The sequence below is a fragment of the Budorcas taxicolor genome, chromosome 8 (genome assembly GCF_023091745.1).
Source record: "Budorcas taxicolor isolate Tak-1 chromosome 8, Takin1.1, whole genome shotgun sequence".
Classification (NCBI taxonomy): domain Eukaryota; kingdom Metazoa; phylum Chordata; class Mammalia; order Artiodactyla; family Bovidae; genus Budorcas; species Budorcas taxicolor.
The window spans coordinates 28147278-28168295 of record NC_068917.1 but is presented as its reverse complement, the minus strand read 5'-3'; the positions used below and the strand labels follow the sequence as shown (position 1 = coordinate 28168295).

At 37.9% G+C, this 21018-nt stretch overlaps 1 protein-coding gene across 1 annotated transcript in view; it reads left to right on the top strand.

The window, feature by feature from the left end:
- Positions 1-21018, top strand: part of DENND4C (DENN domain containing 4C) — a 78065-nt gene that overhangs the window by 44678 nt on the left and 12369 nt on the right. The window contains exons 22-27 of the mRNA XM_052644483.1: positions 3891-5044; positions 10349-10526; positions 11354-11463; positions 11789-11964; positions 19140-19322; positions 20418-20613. Of these exons, the coding sequence (XP_052500443.1) occupies positions 3891-5044; positions 10349-10526; positions 11354-11463; positions 11789-11964; positions 19140-19322; positions 20418-20613 (1997 nt within the window). The remainder of the gene's footprint in view (positions 1-3890; positions 5045-10348; positions 10527-11353; positions 11464-11788; positions 11965-19139; positions 19323-20417; positions 20614-21018) is intronic.

Here is a 21018-nt window from a genome sequence, read left to right as displayed (position 1 = left end):
CCCGTAAATGGGCTAAAGAGGAAATTAAATTAGTTATTTAAAAATACTTCATGTTTAAAAGGAAGAGTATTAAATGTGTTTAGATGTTATTTGGAAAAGCTTTTTTAAAAAATAAGACTGCAGTCATGTATTCTGTAATTTTTTAAGTTTTTATTCTTTATGGCTGCACTGGGTCTTCACTGCTGTGTGCAGCTTTTCCCTAGTTGCGGTGAGCCGAAGCTGCTCTCCACTTGTGATGTGTGGGCATCTTCTTGTAGCAGCTTCTCTTGTTGCAGAGTCTTCTCTAGGACTCATAGGCTTTCAAACACGGGTTCAATAGTGGTGCATGAATTTGGTTGCTCTGCAGTATGTGGGATCTTCTCAGACCAGAGATCAAACCTGTCTCTCCTGCTTTGGCAGGTGGAGTCTTAACCCTGGACTACCGGGGAAGTCCTGGAATACTTTTCTTATTGTCGTGCCTGTTCTGAGTTCTGTCCTCCTTTCTCATGGTTGATAATGAGAGAGGAACTGTGGGATAGGCCTCATACTTATCCTGAACAGAGAGGCAATTATGTGGTCAGATTCCAACGGGCTTGTGCGTAGCAGGGTAATTCCTATACCTGAAAGGAAACAGAAGAAAAAGATTCATATCACTTAGATTCTACACAAAAATACCAGCGGGTCTTTAATTTTTGCCCAATTATTATAGGTACCCTGAGCGACTTCTTATTTATGATTGAGTCACACAGTCACAGTGTTAGTTGCTTAGTTGTGTCCGACTCTTTGCAATCACATGGACTGTAGCCCACCAGGCTCCTCTGTCCCTGGAATTCTCCAGGTAAGAGTATTGGAGTTGGTTGCCACTTCCTTCTCCAGGGGATTAGTATTTGTAATGAGTAACTCTTATACTACTTTCAATTATGTTGTAGCCCTCCCAAATACCCTTAAGGCAAACATTTAAGTGTATGATTTTAAAAGACAATGAGATTGGCCTGTGTTATTTGCACTTTGTAGTAGCTACAGTTCACTTCCCTAAAGTCAGTTGTCTTATCTGTAAGTATATCTGTTTGTGACTTCATAGAAGTTAAATTTGCTCAGCTTTTTAACCTGGAAATACTTCTCATTCCTAAAGTGTTTTTTTTTTTTTAATTGTGATACCAATTTCTGTTATTTTGCAGGGGGTGAGGGGTTTTGTTCAAGAGGTAGAGCTAAATGTTTTTTTGAAAAAAATAATTGATATATATATTTATAATCCTATTTTTCCAGTGTATTGATAGCAGATTAAAAAGAAAAAGGAGGGCAGAGTTTTCGTCATCAAATGTTTAGAATCTTCTCAGAATATTGAAATGGACATAGTTTGGGGACTGGTGTGTTTTTTTTTCTCTTTTTATTGATCTTATTTCCATGTTACATTTTGATGTAGAAAGAGTTACTCTATTAAGAAAGGAGGGAATGGAAAGAGGCTTTTGCCAGTATGTCAAACATTTTAATTTATTTTAAGTATGTCAAACATTATAACATATTTTAAGTCAAAGTCAATTTAAAATTGAACAAAACGTGCCACTAAACTCCCAGAAATAAGAACCAGTAAATTTGCAAAGATCTTTTCTAAAATATTGGTAAAATTTTTTTGAAGCAGGTACAAACTTCAGAGTTACAAAACAGGCTAATTTAATTCCCCTAAAAGCTTTAAAAAATATCTCTAAATGCTTATTATTAGTTCTCTTTAGTTGATTGATTATGATTATTAGATACCAATTTGGAATATTAAAAAAATCTTTAAATCAATTTGAAAGATTAAAAAGGAAGACTTTATCAAAAACAACTTTTGTCCCAAACTCTAAGGTTTTTAAAAAACCAATGAGAATCTTAAATATGAATGCTTAGACTTAAGTTCTAATCCCAGTGAGTCTGTGGTAAAGAATCCATGTGCAATGCAGGAGACGCTGGTTTGATCCCTGGGTCGGGAAGATCCCCTGGAGGAGGGCATGCTGCCTAGAGAATCCCATGGACAGAGGAGCCTAGCAGGGCTACAGTTCATAGGGTCGCGCATGACTGAAGCGACTCAGCATGCACGCAGTGATGCAACTAGAGATAGTTTTTGGTCTTGGCGTGGAAAAAATTGCATGGTAGCAAGGAGTTAATGACTGCCTGCATCTCCTAAAGCTGGGGGAGGTTCCTATAGACACTTAATGAAACATGATTGATCTCTGTGAAGGCTGGGATTATGTCTGTTTTATTCTCCATTGTATTAGCACTTCATGTAGTGGGTGCTAGTAGGCATTCAGATACTTGTTGAAGGAATAAACTTAACAGAAAAAATTCTGGCTATTCAGGTTTTATTAGGCTTCTTATCATTTGCTGATTCTAAGTGCTCCATTCTAGATCCTTTTATTCAGTACTTTGGAGAAGTAAGACTTTGGTTATAGCAAATACGTAATCTGTGACTATGAATTTGCTTTGTGCAAAGTAGATTTCTGGTAAATACTTGTTGAATTAGGTATATGAAATCTAGGATAGAAGAGATTATTTCTTTTTCTGTCTGTTTAGCTGCTACATCGTGTCTAACTCTGCGACCCCATGGACTGTGGTGCACCAGGCTTCCCTGTCCTTCACAATCTCCTGGAATTTACTCAGACTCAAGTCCATTGAGTCGGTGATGCCATCTAATCATCTCACCCTTTATCACCCCTTCCTTCTTCTGCCCTCAGTCTCTCCCAGCATCAGGATCTTTTCCAGTGAGTCAGCTCTCCTCATCAGATAGCCAAAGTACTGGAGCTTCAGGTTCAGCTTCAGCCTCAGTCCTTCCAATGAATATTCAGGGTTGATTTCTTTAGGATTGATGGTTTGATCTCCTTGCTGTTCAAGGGATTCTCAAGAGAATTCTCCAGCACCACAATTAGAAAGCATCAATTCCTTGGCATTCAGCCTTCCTTATGGTTCAACTCTCATATCTGTACATGACTACTAGAAATAGTTTGCTTTGACTATATGGATCTTTGTTGGCAAAGTGATGTCTCTGCTTTTTAATATGCTCTCTAGGTTTGTCAAAGCTTTTCTTCCAAAGAGCAGGCGTTTTTAAATTTTGTGGCTGCAGTCGCCATCCGCAGTGATTTTAGAGCCCAAGAAAATAAAGTCTGTGGCTATTTCCATTGTTTCTCCATCTATTCGCCATGAAACGGTGGGACGAGATGCCATGATCTTTGTTTTTTGAATGTTGAGTTTTAAGCCAGCTTTTTCACTCTCCTCTTTCATCCTCATTAAGAGGCTCTTTAGTTCCTCTTCACTTTCTGCCATTCAAGTGGTATCATCTGCATACCTAAAGTTGTTGGTATTTCTCCTGGCAGTCTTGATTCCAGCTTGTGATTCATCCATCCTGGCATTTCGTATGATGTACTCTGCATGTAAGTTAAATAAGCAGGGTGACAATATACAGCCTTGATGTACTCCTTTCCCAACTTTGAACCATTCCTTTGTTCCATGTCTGATTCGAACTGTTGATTCTTGACCTGCATACAGCTCTGCTGTTTCTTTTTAGGTCTGCTGTTTAACACAATGTATTTCTTAAGTTGAATGTAAAACTCTTAAAATATAAAACATGTTTATAGATTATATTTATTAATAGGTGTGATATCTGTCAGTGAACAATACAGGTTCATACAGTATATATTGCATGATCTTTTCTTAAAATGTGTATGTATATGCATAGAGGATAAAAGACATATTAGACATTAAAATGTTCTTAAAACACAGGGTCAAGCGGTGCTTTTGAACTTTTCCTGTATACCATCTAACCTTTCTGAATCTTTTACTCTATGTTCTCACTTTCAAAAATCAGAAAAAAACGTTTTTTTAATAAAAGTTACATCAGAAAATAGATGTATTTTTAATATTGTATTTTCTCTTTTTAGGTAGTACATCAAATGTATTATTTTCTAGTCAAGATCCAGTTGAAGATGCCGTTTTTGGTGAAGTTATTAATCTCAAGAAGAATGGGGACAGAGGAGAAAAAAGACAAAAGCATTTTCCAGAGAGAAGCTGTAGTTTTAGTTCTGAAAGTCGAGCAGGAATGTTACTTAAGAAGAGCAGTTTGGATTTGAATTCAAGTGAAGTGGCTATCATGATGGGAGCAGACGCCAAGATTCTCACAGCGCTAACAAGCCCTAAGACTTCTCCACTCCATAATGCGAGAGCCCACAGCTTTGGGAGTATTAGCTGCCATCCCGCTGAGACTAGGACTCGTGTGTCTGAAAGCACTTGGGATTCGGAGCACCGATCATTGGTGTTAGAGATGCTTGAGGAGAGCCAAGAGTTGATGGAACCTGGGGTTGATGAAAATGTAGCTAAAGCTACTATGACAAAGGATACATGTGACAGTTTACAAAATGATAGTAATCAGTCCAGAGACTCCAAAGCAGGATCCAGAGATCTAGCAAATAAGAGAAATAGCTTGTATGGTGTTGCTAAAGCTGTTGAGAGGGAAGATGTTGAAACTGGCCTAGATCCTTTGTCGCTTTTAGCCACTGAATGTATAGGAGAAAAAACTGATTCAGAAGAGAAGCTGTTTTCTCCAGTTATTGCACGTAATCTGGCTGATGAAATCGAAAGCTATATGAATCTAAAGAGTCCCTTAGGTAGCAAGTCCACTAGTATGGAACTACATGGAGAGGGAAGCAGAGAGTCTGGTGCTACCGGTGCATTTGTTCACTCTTTAGAGAGGAGATCAAGCCTCCCTTTAGATCATGGTCCACCAGCACAGGAGAACCTTGAAAGTGAAAAGGGCTCCCCTGCAGTGTCCCGGTCTAAAACTCTGACGGGGCATCTCAAGCAACAGACTCCCTCCAGGAGTCCTAAGGAGCGTTCAACTTCTTTATCAGCACTGGTCCGTTCTTCACCACACGGCTCGTTGGGTTCTGTGGTAAATTCTTTGTCAGGGCTAAAGCTGGACAATATCCTCTCAGGACCCAAGATGGATGTGCTAAAATCTGGCATGAAACAAGCAGCAACAGTAGCCAGTAAGATGTGGGTAGCTGTAGCGACTGCCTACAGCTACTCAGATGACGAGGTGAGAGTGCTTTATGTGTGTCCTCTCCCTGATGTTGCAGTGTTTGGAGTATTTTTTTAATATATGAATTATTATTTAGATTTTTCTGGTAATTTTGTTTTTTAATATCTTTAAACATGCATATCCTACTTCTTTCTTGAAATGACTTAAGTATACATGTAAGGAATTTAATAATGAAGAAATAGAATATCAGGACTACTTTATAATTCCACAGCTCAGTCTAAGCTAACACATTGTCTAGTTGAAAGAATTAATGATTAATTAATTGATTAATTATTAATTGATCTAATAATAATGCCATGTTGTATTTGCATATCACTTCACTTTTTTTAAGTGGAGGATAATTGCTTTATAATGTTGTGGTGGTCTCTGATGTACATCATTGTGAGTCACTGTGTTTTTCTATATATATATTTGGGCTTCCCTGATAGCTAAGTTGGCAAAGAATGTGCCTGCAATGCAGGAGAGCCTGGTTCGATTCCTGGGTTGGAAAGATCCACTGGAGAAGGGATAGGCTACCCACTCCAGTGTTCTTGGGCTTCCTTTGTGACTCAGCTGGTAAACAACCGCCTGCAGTGCAGAAGACCTGGGTTTCATCCTTGGGTTGGGAAGATCCCCTGGAGAAGGGAAAGGCTACCCACTCCAGTATTCTGGCCTGGAGAATTCCCTGGATTACATACAGTCCATGGGGTTGCAAAGAGTTGGACACGACTGAGTGACTTTCACTTCACATATATATGTGTATGTATATATATAGCTAGCAAGAAGCTGCTAGATGACACAGGGAGCCCAGCCTGGCAATTTAGGACAACCTAGAAGTGTGGACGGGAGTGGGGCAAGGGTCAAGATGGAGGGGATATATATATAGTTACATATTCTATATATAAGTTATATATGTATAATTATGTAATTTATATATAAATTTTATGTATTTATGTATTTTATATATATATCTCCCTTCCATCTTGAGCCTCCCCCTGCTCCCCGCCACACCCCTGGGTTGTTCCAGGTCGGCTCCCTATGTCACTTAGCAGCTTCCTGCTAGTTACATTTTACACATGAGAGCGTATATATGTCAGTGCTGCTTTCTCAATTTGCCCCACCCTCTCTTTCCCCCACTGTGTCCACCAGTCTGTTCTACATATGTCACTTCACTTTTTAAATAACTTTAACCACTGTTATTTCTTTAAGATACATAAATCACTCTACAGCTCAATTTATAGATTTCATACTGCATAAGTAAAGCTGCTGACTTTTTATTGAAGTTAAGTTGATTTTACAATACTGTAATAGTTGATTTTATAATACTGTATTAGTCTTAGGTGTATAGCATAGTGCACATTATATTCTATTACAGGTTATTACAAGATATTGGGTATAATTCCCTGTTACAGACAGTAAATTCTTTTTGTTGTTTTTCTTTTAATTTTTGCATACTTTGTAGACTGTTACATTTTTTTATAGTATCATAACACATTTACAGGAGACTTGGAAAATTATAAAACAAAGTTATATATAGTTCTACTGTATAATACAATTATTTTTAGGTAGATAAATTAAGATTTTTATATAGAGTTTCAGTATCAAACTTTAATCAAAAATTAATAGAATGAATAGAAAAGTAGAAAGGAAGAGCAGATCTGAAAAGCACTCTGAACCAATGGAAGATAATTACGATTTCTACGGTTTTCACACAACAACAGGATACAAATTCTTTTCAAGTTTCCATAGACTGTAAGCCAGGAGACCCTGGAACATATCCAGCGACATAAAACAAGGTGCAAACATTTCATGGTCTAATGTAATTGAAGGCATACAGAATCTGTCCTCTTTCAGTTCAGTTGCTTAGTCGTGTTCTACTCTTTGCAGCCTCATGAACTTCAGGACGCCAAGCCTCCCTGTCCATCACCAATTCCTGGACTCCACCCAAACCCATGTCCATTGAGTCGGTGATGCCATCCAAACATCTCATCCTCTGTCATCCCCTTCTCCTCCTGCCTTCAGTCTTTCCCAGGATCAGGGTCTTTTCAGATGAGTCAGCTCTTCACATCAGGTGGCCAAAGTATTGGAGTTTCAGCTTCAGCATCAGTCCTTCCAGTGAACACCCAGGACTGATCTCCTTTAGGATGGACTGGTTGGATCTCCTTGCAGTCCAAGGGACTCTCAAGAGTCTTCTCCAACACCACAGTTCAAACGCATCAATTCTTCGGCGCTCAGCTTTCTTTATAGTCCCAACTCTCACATCCATACATGACCACTGGAAAAACCATAGCCTTGACTAGATGGACCTTTATTGGCAAAGTAGTATCTCTGCTTTTTAATATGCTGTCTAGGTTGGTCATAACTTTCCTTCCAAGGAGTAAGCGTCTTTTAATTTCATGGCTGCAGTCACCATCTTCAGTGATTTTGGAGCCCAGAAAAGTAAAGTCAGCCACTGTTTCCCCATCTATTTCCCATGAAGTGATGGGGCCAGATGCCATGATCTCAGTTTTCTGAATGTTGAGCTTTAAGCCAACTTTTTCAGTCTCCTCTTTCACTTTCATCAAGAGGCTCTTTAGTTCTTCTTTACTTTCTGCCATAAGGGTGGTGTCATCTGCATATCTGAGGTTATGGATATTTCTCCCAGCAATCTTGATTCCAGCTTGTGCTTCCTCCAGCCCAGCGTTTCTCATGATGTACTCTGCATATAAGTTAAATAAGCAGGGTGACAATATACAGCCTTGATGTACTCCTTTTCCTATTTGGAACCAGTCTGTTGTTCCATGTCCAATTCTAACTGTTGCCTCCTAACCTGCATACAGATTTCTCAAGAGGCAGGTCAGGTGGTCTGGTATTCCCATCTCTTGAAGAATTTTCCACAGTTTATTGTGATCCACACAGTCAAAGGCTTTGGCATAGTCAATAAAGCAGAAATAGATGTTTTTCTGAAACTTTCTTGCCTTTTCAATGATCCATCGGAGGTTGGCAATTTGATCTCTGGTTCTTCTGCCTTTTCTAAAACCAGCTTGAACATCTGGAAGTTCATGGTTCACATATTGCTGAAGTTTGGCTTGGAGAGTTTTGAGCATTACTTTACTAGCCTGTGAGATGAGTACAATTGTGCGATAGTTTGAGCATTCTTTGGCATTACCTTTCTTTGGCATTGGAATGAAAACTGACCTTTTCCAGTCCTGTGGCCACAGTTGAGTTCTCCAAATTTGCTGGCATATTGAGTGCAGCACTTTCACAGCATCATCTTTCAGGATTTGAAAGAGCTCAGTTGGAATTCCATCACCTCCGTTAGCTTTGTTCGTACTGATGCTTCCTAAGGCTCACTTGACTTCACATTGCAGGATGTCTGGCTCTAAGTGAGTGTGAGCGATCACACCATCATGATTATCTGGGTCGTGAAGATCTTTTTTGTATAGTTCTTCTGTGTATTCTTGCCATCTCTTCTTAATATCTTCTGCTTCTGTTAGGTCCATACCATTTCTGTCCTTTATTGAGCCCATCTTTGTATAAAATGTTCCCTTGGTAACTCTAATTTTCTTGAAGAGATCTCTAGTCTTTCCCATTCTATTGTTTTCCTCTGTTTCTTTGCATTGATTGCTGAGGAAGGCTTTCTTATCTCTCCTTGCTATTCTCTTACCATTATGGAATTATGTTAGAAATCAATATCAAAAGGTATTTGAAACTACCCTACATATTTTCAAGTGCAATGTGACATTTACCCAGAGAGATCTTTGGCTTAGCCATTGAAATCCTCATTAAAGTTAAAAGACTGAAAAAATACAGAGTGATTGCAGAGAAAAAAGCATTTAAATGAGAATATTAGTATCAAAATGAGAAATCTCAAAGATACTTTAAAAACCTATGTAATTGGAAATTAAATGTCCGCTTTTAAATGATGGGTATATCAAAGAAGCTATAACAAGGAAAATTAGAAAATATTTGTAACATAATAATAAAAGAGAGTTTACCAGACTTTGTTGCATGTAGCTGAAGCTGTTCCATGCAACTAAATACAACATAGAATTTTGAATAAAGTGTGAAAACAAATAATAGACACTAGAATAAAATTTTGTGAAATTTGAACAAAATCTGTACTTTTGTTAATACTGTATCGTGTTAATTCCCTTAGTTTTTTTAAACCACATACTATTTCTTAGACAGTAAATTCTTGTTGCTTATCTATTTTATGTAAAGTCGTTTGTATGCGTTAAATCCATGATCCTGATTTGTCCCTGTCGCCTTACTCTTTGGTAACCGCAAGTTTGTTTTCTATTTCTGTGAGTCTGTTTCTGTTTTGTATATACATTCATTTGTGTTACTTACAGATTCCACATATGAATGATATCATACAGCTTTGCTCTTTCTCTTACTTATTTCACTAGCCATAATACGCAGTCCATCCATGTTGCTGCAGATGGCAATTTTTCATTTATTCTAAATGACTGAGTAACATTCCATTGTGTGTGTGTGTGTGTGTTTATCACATCTGCATGATCCTGTCATCTGTCGATAAGCACTTGGGTTGCTTCCGTGTCTTGGCTATTTTATATAGTGCTGCTATGAGCTTCGGGGTGCCTGTCTCTTTCTGAATGTGTTTCTGTTTTTTCTGGATGTATACCCAGAAGTAGTTTTATAATAAGGAAGGCATATACATCTTCTTTAAAGCAGAGATTAAAAAGGAAACTGCTTAGTGAAATGTTTTCTATCTTAAAGCATCAGCAATCACTTAAAGCATTACAGTCACTGTAATCAACAATTACAGTGTTCAGAACTTTGTTCATGTTTTACTCCTCTAATAATGATGGTTGTTTTCAGAATAATCATATTGCCAACAAAAATTCTCACAATTATCTGATTTTAATGTACTCATATTACCCACATTTTTCAGATAACATAATTAAAAAGGAAGTTGAGTCATTTCTGTAGGATCACAGTATGTAATGGGGAACCAAGATCACAGTCTGGCTCTCTTGACTCTTAAGCCCCTACTGTGTTTGTACTGGGGTCTCTGATTACATCGGACGTAGCGAGCTCCTAGAGTTCTTTCATTTTATAGTTTGAATATTGGGATAAACCCCACAGTCCTAATATACACTAGGGTCGCAGCATGATCTTAAGGCATAGGTCATTGCTTGAATGTCTTAAGAGTATGGAAGAGAAATTCCAAATAATAGAAAGAGGTCAAGGTTTCAGAACATATGGTGATGATTTAAGAATTATAGATGAATTTAATTCTGAAAGGATAGAGTGAATATATTCTCATTGGAGAAGATCTTATGTATGTATGTGGGATTTTATTTTTTCCAATTAAAGGAGGAAACAAATAGAGATTACAGTTTCCCAGCTGGCCTTGAAGACCATATTTTGGGAGAGAATATATCACCTAATATGAGTATCTCAGGGTTGGTCCCCAGTGAACTTACCCAGAGCAACACCAGCCTCGGCAGTAGTAGCAGCAGTGGAGATGTAGGAAAACTGCATTACTCACCAGGTAAGGGGGAGGGTTGTCCTCTTCTGATTTATATGCCCATAATTCTTATCCCTGTACCATACACACAGTAAGCCCCATTTGTCGAGATGATCGGATAGATTTGTGTATAGCCATACCATATTAACCACTGATTTTATAAGATCTTAAAGTACTGTGTGGAATCAAACTGTGGCTTCCCTGGTGGCTGAGTGGTAAAGAATCTGCCTGCAGTGCCGGAGATGTGGGTTCAATTCCTGGGTTGGGAAGATCCCTTGGAAAAGGAAATGGCAACCCACTCCAGCATTTTTGCCTGGGAAATCCACTGAGTTTATTTTTATTTATGTATATTTGTGGATTGTATCATTAGTTCTCAAACTTTAGTGTATCTCAAAATCACCTGGGATATTTGTTTATAAGTATATACAAATATCCAAGCCCTAGGCTAAAACTTTTGAGACTTAATCTGTGGAATGGGACTTTAAGAATATATATTTTTGACCAGCTTTCCAGGTGAATCAGTTATTTACTAGAGTTTGAGAATTTCTTTGCTATGTTTCTGAAATCTCCTAGTTCTGTGTTATTTTTTAAATTGTAATTTTATTCACTTTTTCCAACTTTTTATTATGAAAAATTTCCAATACTTTAAAAAGTTGAAAGAATCATATAGTGAACAATCATATATTTTCCACCTAGATTTAATTAACTGTTGTTAAATGTACATAAGTACATTTTGATACTAAACCATTTGAAAATAAATTGTAGACTTCATGGTATTTCCCCCTAAATATGCATTTCCAAAGAATAAGGACATTTTCATACATAATGTGTGTTATGATGTTTCTCTCTAGGTGAACTTCCATTTCCAAGAGGCATAAAAGGACAGGAATTTGAAAAGTCAGATCATGGTTCTTCTCCAAACACCAGCATGTCCAGCATCTATCAGAACTGTGCAATGGAGGTAAAAGTTTTATATTCAGCCCATAATACAGTGGCAGTAAACGTATTTTTATTTCAGAGTGGCATTTTAACAATTCTATGATACCTTTATGGACAGAATAATAAAATAAGTCATTTTGTTGAATTTCCTTGGTGTCTTATGTAAATAAGGCAATAAGCTAGTAGTTTTACCTATAAAGTACTTGTTCTGTTATTAATTTTAAATGTGACCACAGAATAAATACAATTCTGTTTGTCTCAAGAGGATGGACTGTTAAGAGTATGAAGACTGTTAAGACCACTGTTCACTGTAGTGGTTTTCAGTGTGGGTGTTCTTCTGCTCTTAGGTTTTGATGTCAAGCTGTTCACAGTGCAGAGTTTGTGGAGCTTTAGTTTATGATGAAGAAATTATGGCTGGATGGACGGCAGATGATTCAAATTTGAATACAGCTTGTCCCTTCTGTAAAAGCAACTTCTTGCCTCTTCTCAATATAGAATTTAAAGACTTGAGAGGCTCTGCAAGGTTAGTATTGTAAAAGCTCCCTTAGAGAGGTAAGTACCCTCTAAAAGGCGAAAGAGTGAAGTAGTCATGGGTGCTCCAGGTGTTCCTTTCCTTGCCCCCCTTCATTTTCAGTGTTTGAGAGAAAATACTCATATTGTAGGAGGCTGTTCTTCCATGTTATTTAACAAATGATTATTATTAATAGTTAATTTTTGGAGCTAAACTTTATAGGTTATATAAGTATATCAGTTATTATAAATTTTAAATTCTAACATTAGTTATTAATTTAATATTTCTGCCTTAATGACCTTGATTACATGCTCTGGAGCCTTCCCCCCCCACCACCACCAAAAAAAAAAAGGATGAAAGGGACTTTAACTCTTCTCTTAACTTGTTGCCCCTTTATAGTGGTGCTCTGTAATGTGAAATGACTAATTCTAGGCATTAGAAAAGAGATTAACTGATCTATAATCAGTCATTAAGTAATTGAGAGTTTGGTAACTGTTTGCTGACCTAAATACTTATAATTTTTTTTTTCTTCTTATGGTGATTGTAAATGGTATTGTTCTCTCAGTTCCCCTTTCTGCTAGCTCATTAGTATATAGAAATGCAACAGGTTTTTATTGGTTTTATGCCCTGCAACTTCACTAATTTATTACTAATAGTTTTTTGGTGGATTCTTTAGGGTTTTCTAGATATAAAATCATGTCACCTGCAAACATTGAGTTTTACTTACTCGTTTCTAAATTGGATGGCTTTTTTTCCTCTTTTTTGCCTAATTTCTGTGGCTAGGAGTTCTGTGTTCTGTTTCAGCTTTTCACCTTTGATAATGATGTTAGCTAGGGACTTGTCATATATAACCTTTATTATGTTGAGGTATATTCCTTCTATATCCACTTTGTGGAGAGTTTTTATTATAAATGGATGACTGGTTTTGTCAGCTGCTTTTTCTGCACCTGTTGAGATAATCATATTTTTTATCCTTCATTTTGTTAATGTATGTATCACATTGATTGATTTGCAGATGTTGAACCATCCTTGCATCCCATGGACAAATCCCACTTGATCACGATATATGATCCTTTTAATGTATTGTTGCATTTGGTTTGCTGGTATTTGGTTGAGGATTTTTGCATCTTTGTACATCAGAGATACCAACCTATGGTTTTCTTACTTTGTGTGGTCTTTATCTGATTTTGGCATCTGGGTGATGTTGGCCTTGTAAAATGAGTTAGAAAGTATTCCCTCCTCTTGAATTGTTCAGTATAGTTTGAAAACAATAGGTATTAAATCTATAGATGTTTGGTAGAATTCATTTGTGACACTGCCTGGTCCTGGCCATTTGTTTTTTAGAGGCTTTTTGATTACTGCTTCAGACTGTGCTAACAATGAATCAGTTCAAATCTTCTCTTCATGATTCAGTCTTGGAAGGTTGTACAAGTCCAAGAATTTGTACATTTCTTCTAGGTTGTCCTGTTTGTTGGTATATAGCTGGTTTTTAAAATATTCTTATAATCCTTTGTATTCCTCTGGTGCCCTTTGTTATTTTCTTTTTGTTTCTGATTGTATTTATCAGAGCCTTCTCTTAGTCTAGCTAAAGATTTGTCTGTTGTGTTTATCTTTTTAAGAACCAGCTTTTAGTTCCACTGATACTTTCTGTTGTCATTTTAGTCTCACCCATTGGTGGCTCAGAGGTTAAAGCGTCTGCCTCCAATGCGGGAGACCCGGGTTCGATCCCTGGATCGGGAAGATGCCCTGGAGAAGGAAATGGTAACCCACTCCAGCATTCTTGCCTGGAGAATCCCATGGACGGAGAAGCCTGGTAGGCTATAGTCCACGGAGTCACAAAGAGTCGGACATGACTGAGCAACTTCATTTTCCCTTTCATTTATTTCCACTCTGATCTTTACCATTTATTTCTTTCCTTCTACTGACTTTGGGGTTTGTTTGTTCTTCTTACATTATTTTTGGCTGTGCCCTGTGATTTGTGGGATCTTAGTTCCCTGACTAGGCATCCAGCTTGGGGCCCTGGCAGTGAAAGCATGGAGTCCTGACCATTGAACCACCAGGGAACTCCCTATTCTTTTTCTGGTTCCTTTATGTGTAAGGTTAAGTTGTTTATTTCAGATTTCTCTTGTTTCTGGAAGCAGGCCTGTATTGCTCTAAACTTCCCTCTTAGTACGGTTTTTGCAGCATCTCATAGATTTTTGGTATGTCATATTTTCATTTGTCTTCAGGTAAATTTTTGCTTCTCTTTTGATTTTTTCATTAAACCAGTGTTTCAGTAGCGTATTGTTCATTAGCCACATATTTGTGATTTTTTTTCAGCTTTCTTATAGTTGATTTCTGGTTCTGTACCACTGTGATTAGAAAAGATAACTTCATGTGATTTCAGTCTTTTATTTATTAAGTTTTATTTACTTATTGAGCATTGTTTTCTGTCTCAGCATATGGTGTATCCTTGAGAAAGTTCCATGTATACTTGAGAAGAATGTGTATTCTAATGCATTTGGATGGAATGTTCTATATAAATTTCAAATTCTTCTGATCTTAGGTTTCATTTAAGGTTGCTTTCCTCTTTGTCTGGATGATCTATCCATTGATGTAAACGGGGTATTAGAAAGTCTCTTACTGTGTTAGTTTCTCTCTTTAGATCTGGTACTTTTTAATATATTTTGGTGTTTCTAGATATTAATAATATGGTGCATATATATTAATAATATGTCTTCTTGATGAATATTATTTATCATTCAGTTCAGTTCAGTCGCTCAGTCGTGTCCAACTCTTTGTGACCCCATGAATTGCAGCACGCCAGGCCTCCCTGTCCATCACCAACTCCTGGAGTTCACTCAGACTCACGTCCATCGAGTCAGTGATGCCATCCAGCCATCTCATCCTTGGTCGTCCCCTTCTCCTCCTGCCCCCAATTCCTCCCAGCATCAGAGTCTTTTCCAATGAGTCAGCTCTTCGCATGAGGTGCCAAAGTACTGGAGTTTCAGCTTTAGCATCATTCCCTCCAAAGAAATCCCAGGGCTGATCTCCTTCAGAATGGACTGGTTGGATCTCCTTGCAGTCCAAGGGACTCTCAAGAGTCTTCTCCAACACCACATTTCAAATGCATCAATTCTTCGGCGCTCAGCCTTCTTCACAGTCCAACTCTCACATCCATACATGACTACTGGAAAAACCATAGCCTTGACTAGACGGACCTTAGTCAGCAAAGTAATGTCTCTGCTTTTGAATATGCTATCTAGGTTGGTCATAACTTTTCTTCCAAGGAGTAAGCGTCTTTTAATTTCATGGCTGCAATCACCATCTGCAGTGATTTTGGAGCCCAAAAAAATAAAGTCTGACACTGTTTCCACTGTTTCCCCATCTATTTCCCATGAAGTGATGGGACCAGATGCCATGATCTTCGTTTTCTGAATGTTGAGCTTTAAGCCAACCTTTTCACTCTCCTCTTTCACTTTCATCAAGAGGATTTTTAGTTCCTCTTCACTTTTCTGCCATAAGGGCGGTGTCATCTGCATATCTGAGGTTAATAAATGATAAATATTTATCATTATTTACTATCCAGTTTTGTCCTTTATTGCCTTTTTTGGTTTGAAGTCTGTTTTGTCCGATAAGGGTAGGGCTGTACCTACTTTCTTTTGGCAGCAGTTTTCTTGGAGTATCATATTCTTTTCCTTCACACGTAGTCTACATTTGTCCTTGGAGCTGAGGTGAGTCTTCTAGAGACAGCGAGTCATGGGGTGTTGTCTTATGTGGGAGTTTTGCTTTTCTTTTTTATTATTATTTTTATACAATTTTTATTTTCCATTCACAGTTACTACAAAATATTGACTGTATTCCTCATGTTGTACAATACATCCTTGAGCCTATCTTACACCTAGTCATCCCAGATACTCTTTGCTTTATAGAGTATTCTCTCTTGTTGAGTAATTTCATTTCTGAGATTGAACTGCCTGAATTTCCTTTTAGCTTAACTGAGTTTCTTTATTACAGCTATTTTGCATTATCTTAATCAGTTAGATTGCTATATTTATAGCTTTAAATTTGGGTTCTGGGGGAGTGTAATTTTTTGTGTGTGGGGGGAGGATACATGTTACTCTGGTGCTTCATGGTGCTTGATGAGTTGTTCCCTTGCCAACATATTTGAAGTACTGAACACCTTTCTGCTTGATTCTGACAATTCAACTGGTCAAAAAATAGAGGCCTCTTGTTTTCCAGTAGGTGGTGGTATATTAATAGCACAAGTCTTTGGATCCTCTTACCTGAACTGCCTCTATTATATTTGAGTTTGCACTTTCCACACTCCACTGCCTCTGTCAGAGGAGTGGCCTTGTGACCTCGTTATTGCTTTTTGGGCCTTGGGGTCATTGGTGCTTCGCTGCTGCCAGTGTTGCTGGGGTCTTACGACCTGGTGCGTTGGGATGATGAGCTCTTCCCCCTTGTCTGGAATCCCCTGGGTTGCAGGCTCTGCCACTGCTGGTAGTGGTCATCTGATTTTCTAAGGTTCATGGGCTCCACTGGCGTGGGAAGGTGGGGCAGGGGGCCAGAGTTGTGAGTTCCTCAGTGGCCAGAGGGATGAGGTCCAAAGCCCCTTTGCCACTCAGTTACCTGTCGTGACAGGCGCTGCTGCCTCTGGGAAGCTGGCATTGTGTGCACTTGCCTCCACTGCTGCTAGGCTTTCTGAGGCTGCAGACTCAGCTTGCCAGAGCAGAAAGCCAAGACTGGAGGCTGTGCTTGTGCTTCTCCTTCAGTTTCACCTCCGCTGTGTGTTCTAGTCCATCCACCTTTAGATGTACAGGTGTGTGGGAATCTCCAGTGTATTAGACAGAGGTACCTTTGTTGCATTGTTAATGTTTTACTGCTTGTAAATTGAAGGGGCAAGATAAAGGTAGCTTTCCACTGTGGCACTTTGCAGATGTCACTTGCTTTTACTCATTTTTGTATTTAGTTTTCTTTTTCCTGTTGATCTGTCTTGACTCTTCTTTTTTTTTTTTTTCTTGGCTGCACCATGCCACTTGTGGGATCTTAGTTCCCTGACCAGGGATGGAACCCAGGCCCTAGGCTGTGAGAGTTCAGTTCAGTTCAGTCGCTCAGTCGTGTCCGACTCTCTGTGACCCCATGAATCACAGCACGCCAGGCCTCCCTGTCCATCACTAACTCCCAAAGTTCACTCAGATTCGCGTCCATCTAGTCAGTGATGCCATCCAGCCATCTCATCCTCTGTCGTCCCCTTCTCCTGCCCCCAATCCCTCCCAGCATCAGAGTCTTTTCCAATGAGTCAACTCTTTGCATGAGGTGGCCAAAGTACTGGAGTTTCGGCTTCAGCAACATTCCCTCCAAAGAAACCCCAGGGCTGATCTAGAAGTACAGAGTCCCAACTACTAGACTGGTAGGGAATTCCTGTCTTGAATGTTCTTGATGTTAATTCCTTGAGGAGAAATGACCGGTTTTGATGTTATTATCGTGCATTAGTTTTCCACCTTATGATTTGTGCATTTGAAATCTTTTTAGACAAGATTCCGAAGATTCCCATCTGTAGTACATGAAAATCTCTTCCTGATGTTCTTCCGTTACCTTTATATTTTCCCTGTGGTATTTGGATTTTAAATACATCTGTAGTCTACGTTTGTATGTGATCATAGAGATCCAGGCTTATTTTTCTCCATATAATGAGTCAGTTTTACATCCTTCCTTCATTAATATTATATGTAGTATCACCTTTATCATATATCAAGTTCCTATGTATACCTCACTCTGGTTTTGTGTTCTGTCAATACTGTATTATTTTTATTACTATATTTATGTTATGTCTGGTTGGTAGGGTAAGTTCCCCCTTTGGAAATTTGTTATAGTTATTTGGTTATGCATATAAAACTTTAGAGTAACTTTGAGTCCTCCCCCAAAGAAAAAGTCCACCTTAAGTTTTCATGGGATTCAAATAGATTTGTAGCTTAATTCTGGGGAAATGGACATCTTTAGTATTATTCTCCTGTGAGCATGGTATGTATCTCCCTGTTTTAGATCTTCTTTTAATAGAGTTTTAAATTATTCTCCATAAATTTTGTACTTTTTTGTTAATTGTGTTTCTTAAGCTTTTGTGGTATCTTATTTTATATTTTCTAATTGAATATAAACCAGCATTATTAATCTTCCTCCCCAGTAGGTCATTATGGAAAATTCCTACTTATGGCCAAGTTTAATTAAAGATTTTTTTTTATAGTACACCCAAATAACCACCCCTGTAGTCTTAGTTAATTTATATTGCTTGCTTTATCACCTATCTATTCTTCCATCCTTCCACCAGTCCATCTTATATTTTTATTTGTTTAAAATAAGATGTAGATAGTGGGGAGGGGGATGGAATTCCCTGGCAGTCCAGTGGTTAGGGCTCTGTGCTTTGCAGGAGACATAGGTTCAGCCCTGGTCAGGGAACTAAAATCCTTGCATGCTTCTCAGTATGGCCTATTAGTAATAATAATATGTAGTAATATTATATTATTAATAATAAAAATACCTTTCCCCCAAAGACTTGAGCATTCATATCATTAACTAGAGTTCAGTATTTATTTCCAGTTTATTTTCATTTAAGGTAAATTCGATTTCTGCAAATCAAGATACAGAACATTATTATGACTTCAGAAAGCACTCTTTATGTCCCTTGCAAGGCAAAGCTCTCACCCCATCCCCACCCAGAAGGAGAAAGAAAGAGAGAAGATGAAAATAAATTACTGAATTAATAAGAGGGGAGAGAGAATGACTAAAGACAAAAATGGAGATTCTTAAGTGGGGGGAAGGGTATTATAAATAGTTACAGATTAATACATGTTAGAATGCTATTCTTTATTTTTTTTAACTAAGAAAATTAATGAAATATTTTGCTTTCCAACTTCCTTCATAGCTTTCTTTAGTGTCTCTCAAAAACTGAAGGGATCTTGTATTGAACTATAGTGACCTGCTCTGGACCTTTTCATTTGAAAAGGTTCAGACAAGAGAAGAAGAGAGAATGAGAGCAAGAGTGTGTGTGTGTGTGTGTTTGAAATAGGCAGTGTTTCTATGGATTTGTGTAATTCATTAGTGAGTATTTTACTATACAGTGATTATAAATATGATGACATTTGGAGGATTCTAGGATTTTTATAGACTTTCTTATACTTTCTTTTTTTTTTGGACGGGTCCATATTTAGCTTTTTCTTGAAACCAAGTACCTCTGGTGACAGTTTACAAAGTGGCAGCATTCCATTGGCAAGTGAACCTTTGGAGCACAAACCCATATCCAGTTCAGCAGAACCTGACCTGATCAACTTTATGGATTTGCCAAAACATAACCAGACCATTACTGAAGAAACAAGCTCTGCAGTTGAATCAAGGTAGCATAGAATTCAGAGAACTCTCCATAAAAAATTGGGTGCCCCTGTAAAAATTTCATCTTTTAATACAACCTGGCTGACATAGACATAAGTTCTGGCATTTTTAATAATGTAACTTTAAAGACTCTCCACTCCCGTATTCTGGCCTGGAGAATTCCATGGACTGTATAGTCCATGGGATTGCAAAGAGTTAGACACGACTGAGCTGTTTTCACATTGTTTAAATATCTAATGAATGAATCTAATGATAAACCATTTTTAATACTGTTTAATGTTTTACAGTGGTCTTTTCCAAAAATGAACTTCCCAACAGTAAAAAGTATTTTCCCTTTCAGTGTAGTCATTGCCAGTTTCCAGATATATACTCTCTTTACAGTGAAGTATACCTTTAACTCTTAAATATTGATTCAAATATTTATTGAGAGCCTATTGTATGCTCAGCATTATGCTAAACACTAAAAATAAAAGTGTAAATAAAATCTGACCTCTATTCTTAGGTGGGTCATGGCCTGAAAGTGAAAGTCACTCAGTCTTGTCCGACTCTTTGCAGCCCCATAACTACACAGTCCATGGAATTCTCCAGGCCAGACTACTGAAGTGGGTAGCCTTTCCCTTCTTCAGGGAATACTCCTAACCCAGGGATCAAACCTAGGTCTTCCTCATTGCAGGCAGATTCTTTACCAGCTGAGCTACAAGGGAAACCCGGGTCATGGCCTAGTAGAGATTAAATACTTGACAGTGAATCTACATTACTTACTTGGATGCATTATACATACTTCCAGGTGATTTTGTTTAATAAAGGTAAAATAATGTTTGAATAGAGCACATGAATGGGCACTTAGTCTTTTTAAAATAATACCATAATACTTAACCATATACCCTCTTCCTACCCTTCATCAGCTCATCCACTTCATCCTGTTTTTCTGACTGATTTTACAGAAATACCTGAAGAAAAGTTAATTCCTATAAGGCAGTACTGACTCTTCTCAGATATATTCAGTACATTCAAAATTTATTGTAGAAAATACTCTAGCTCTACAGATTTAGATTGTTTAAACCAATCTAACCACAGCATTTCTTCTTCATTTTTTTAAGTGATGAAATAATGAAAGCCAGCAGAGATGTCCAAACTGTGAAAGTTTCACCTGTGCCTAATAGTTTATCAAAACGAAATGTGTCTTTGACTAGAAGTCACAGTGTTGGAGGTCCCTTGCAAAATATGGACTTTTCCCAGCGACCGTTTCATGGCATTTCAACAGTTAGTCTTCCAAACAGTCTGCAGGAATTTGTGGTATGTAACAACATTATAATTATGCTGTGTGTTCATGTAAGTATTTATTAAAATAGCATCTTCTTCTGTAATAGGTTTTTTTAATCACGTGAAAAGTGGTACATTTTCATAAGCAGGCTAAGAACTTTCAGATTTCAAAAATGTACATAAATAAACAGAGGAGTATAGTGAGTCCTTCGGTGGCACCATCCAGCTTCAGTGATTTTCAGCTTACAACATTTTTCTGTCACGTATGCCCTCATTCAGTTCTTCTGTAGATCCATCTGAAGCAAGTTTCAAACGTAGACTCCATTTGTCAGTATTTCAGTGTTTATCTCTAAGAGATAAGGACTCTTAAAAATGTAATGCCGTTGGTTCAGTCATTAGGATTCCGCACTCTCGATGCAAGGGGTGCAGGTCGGTCCC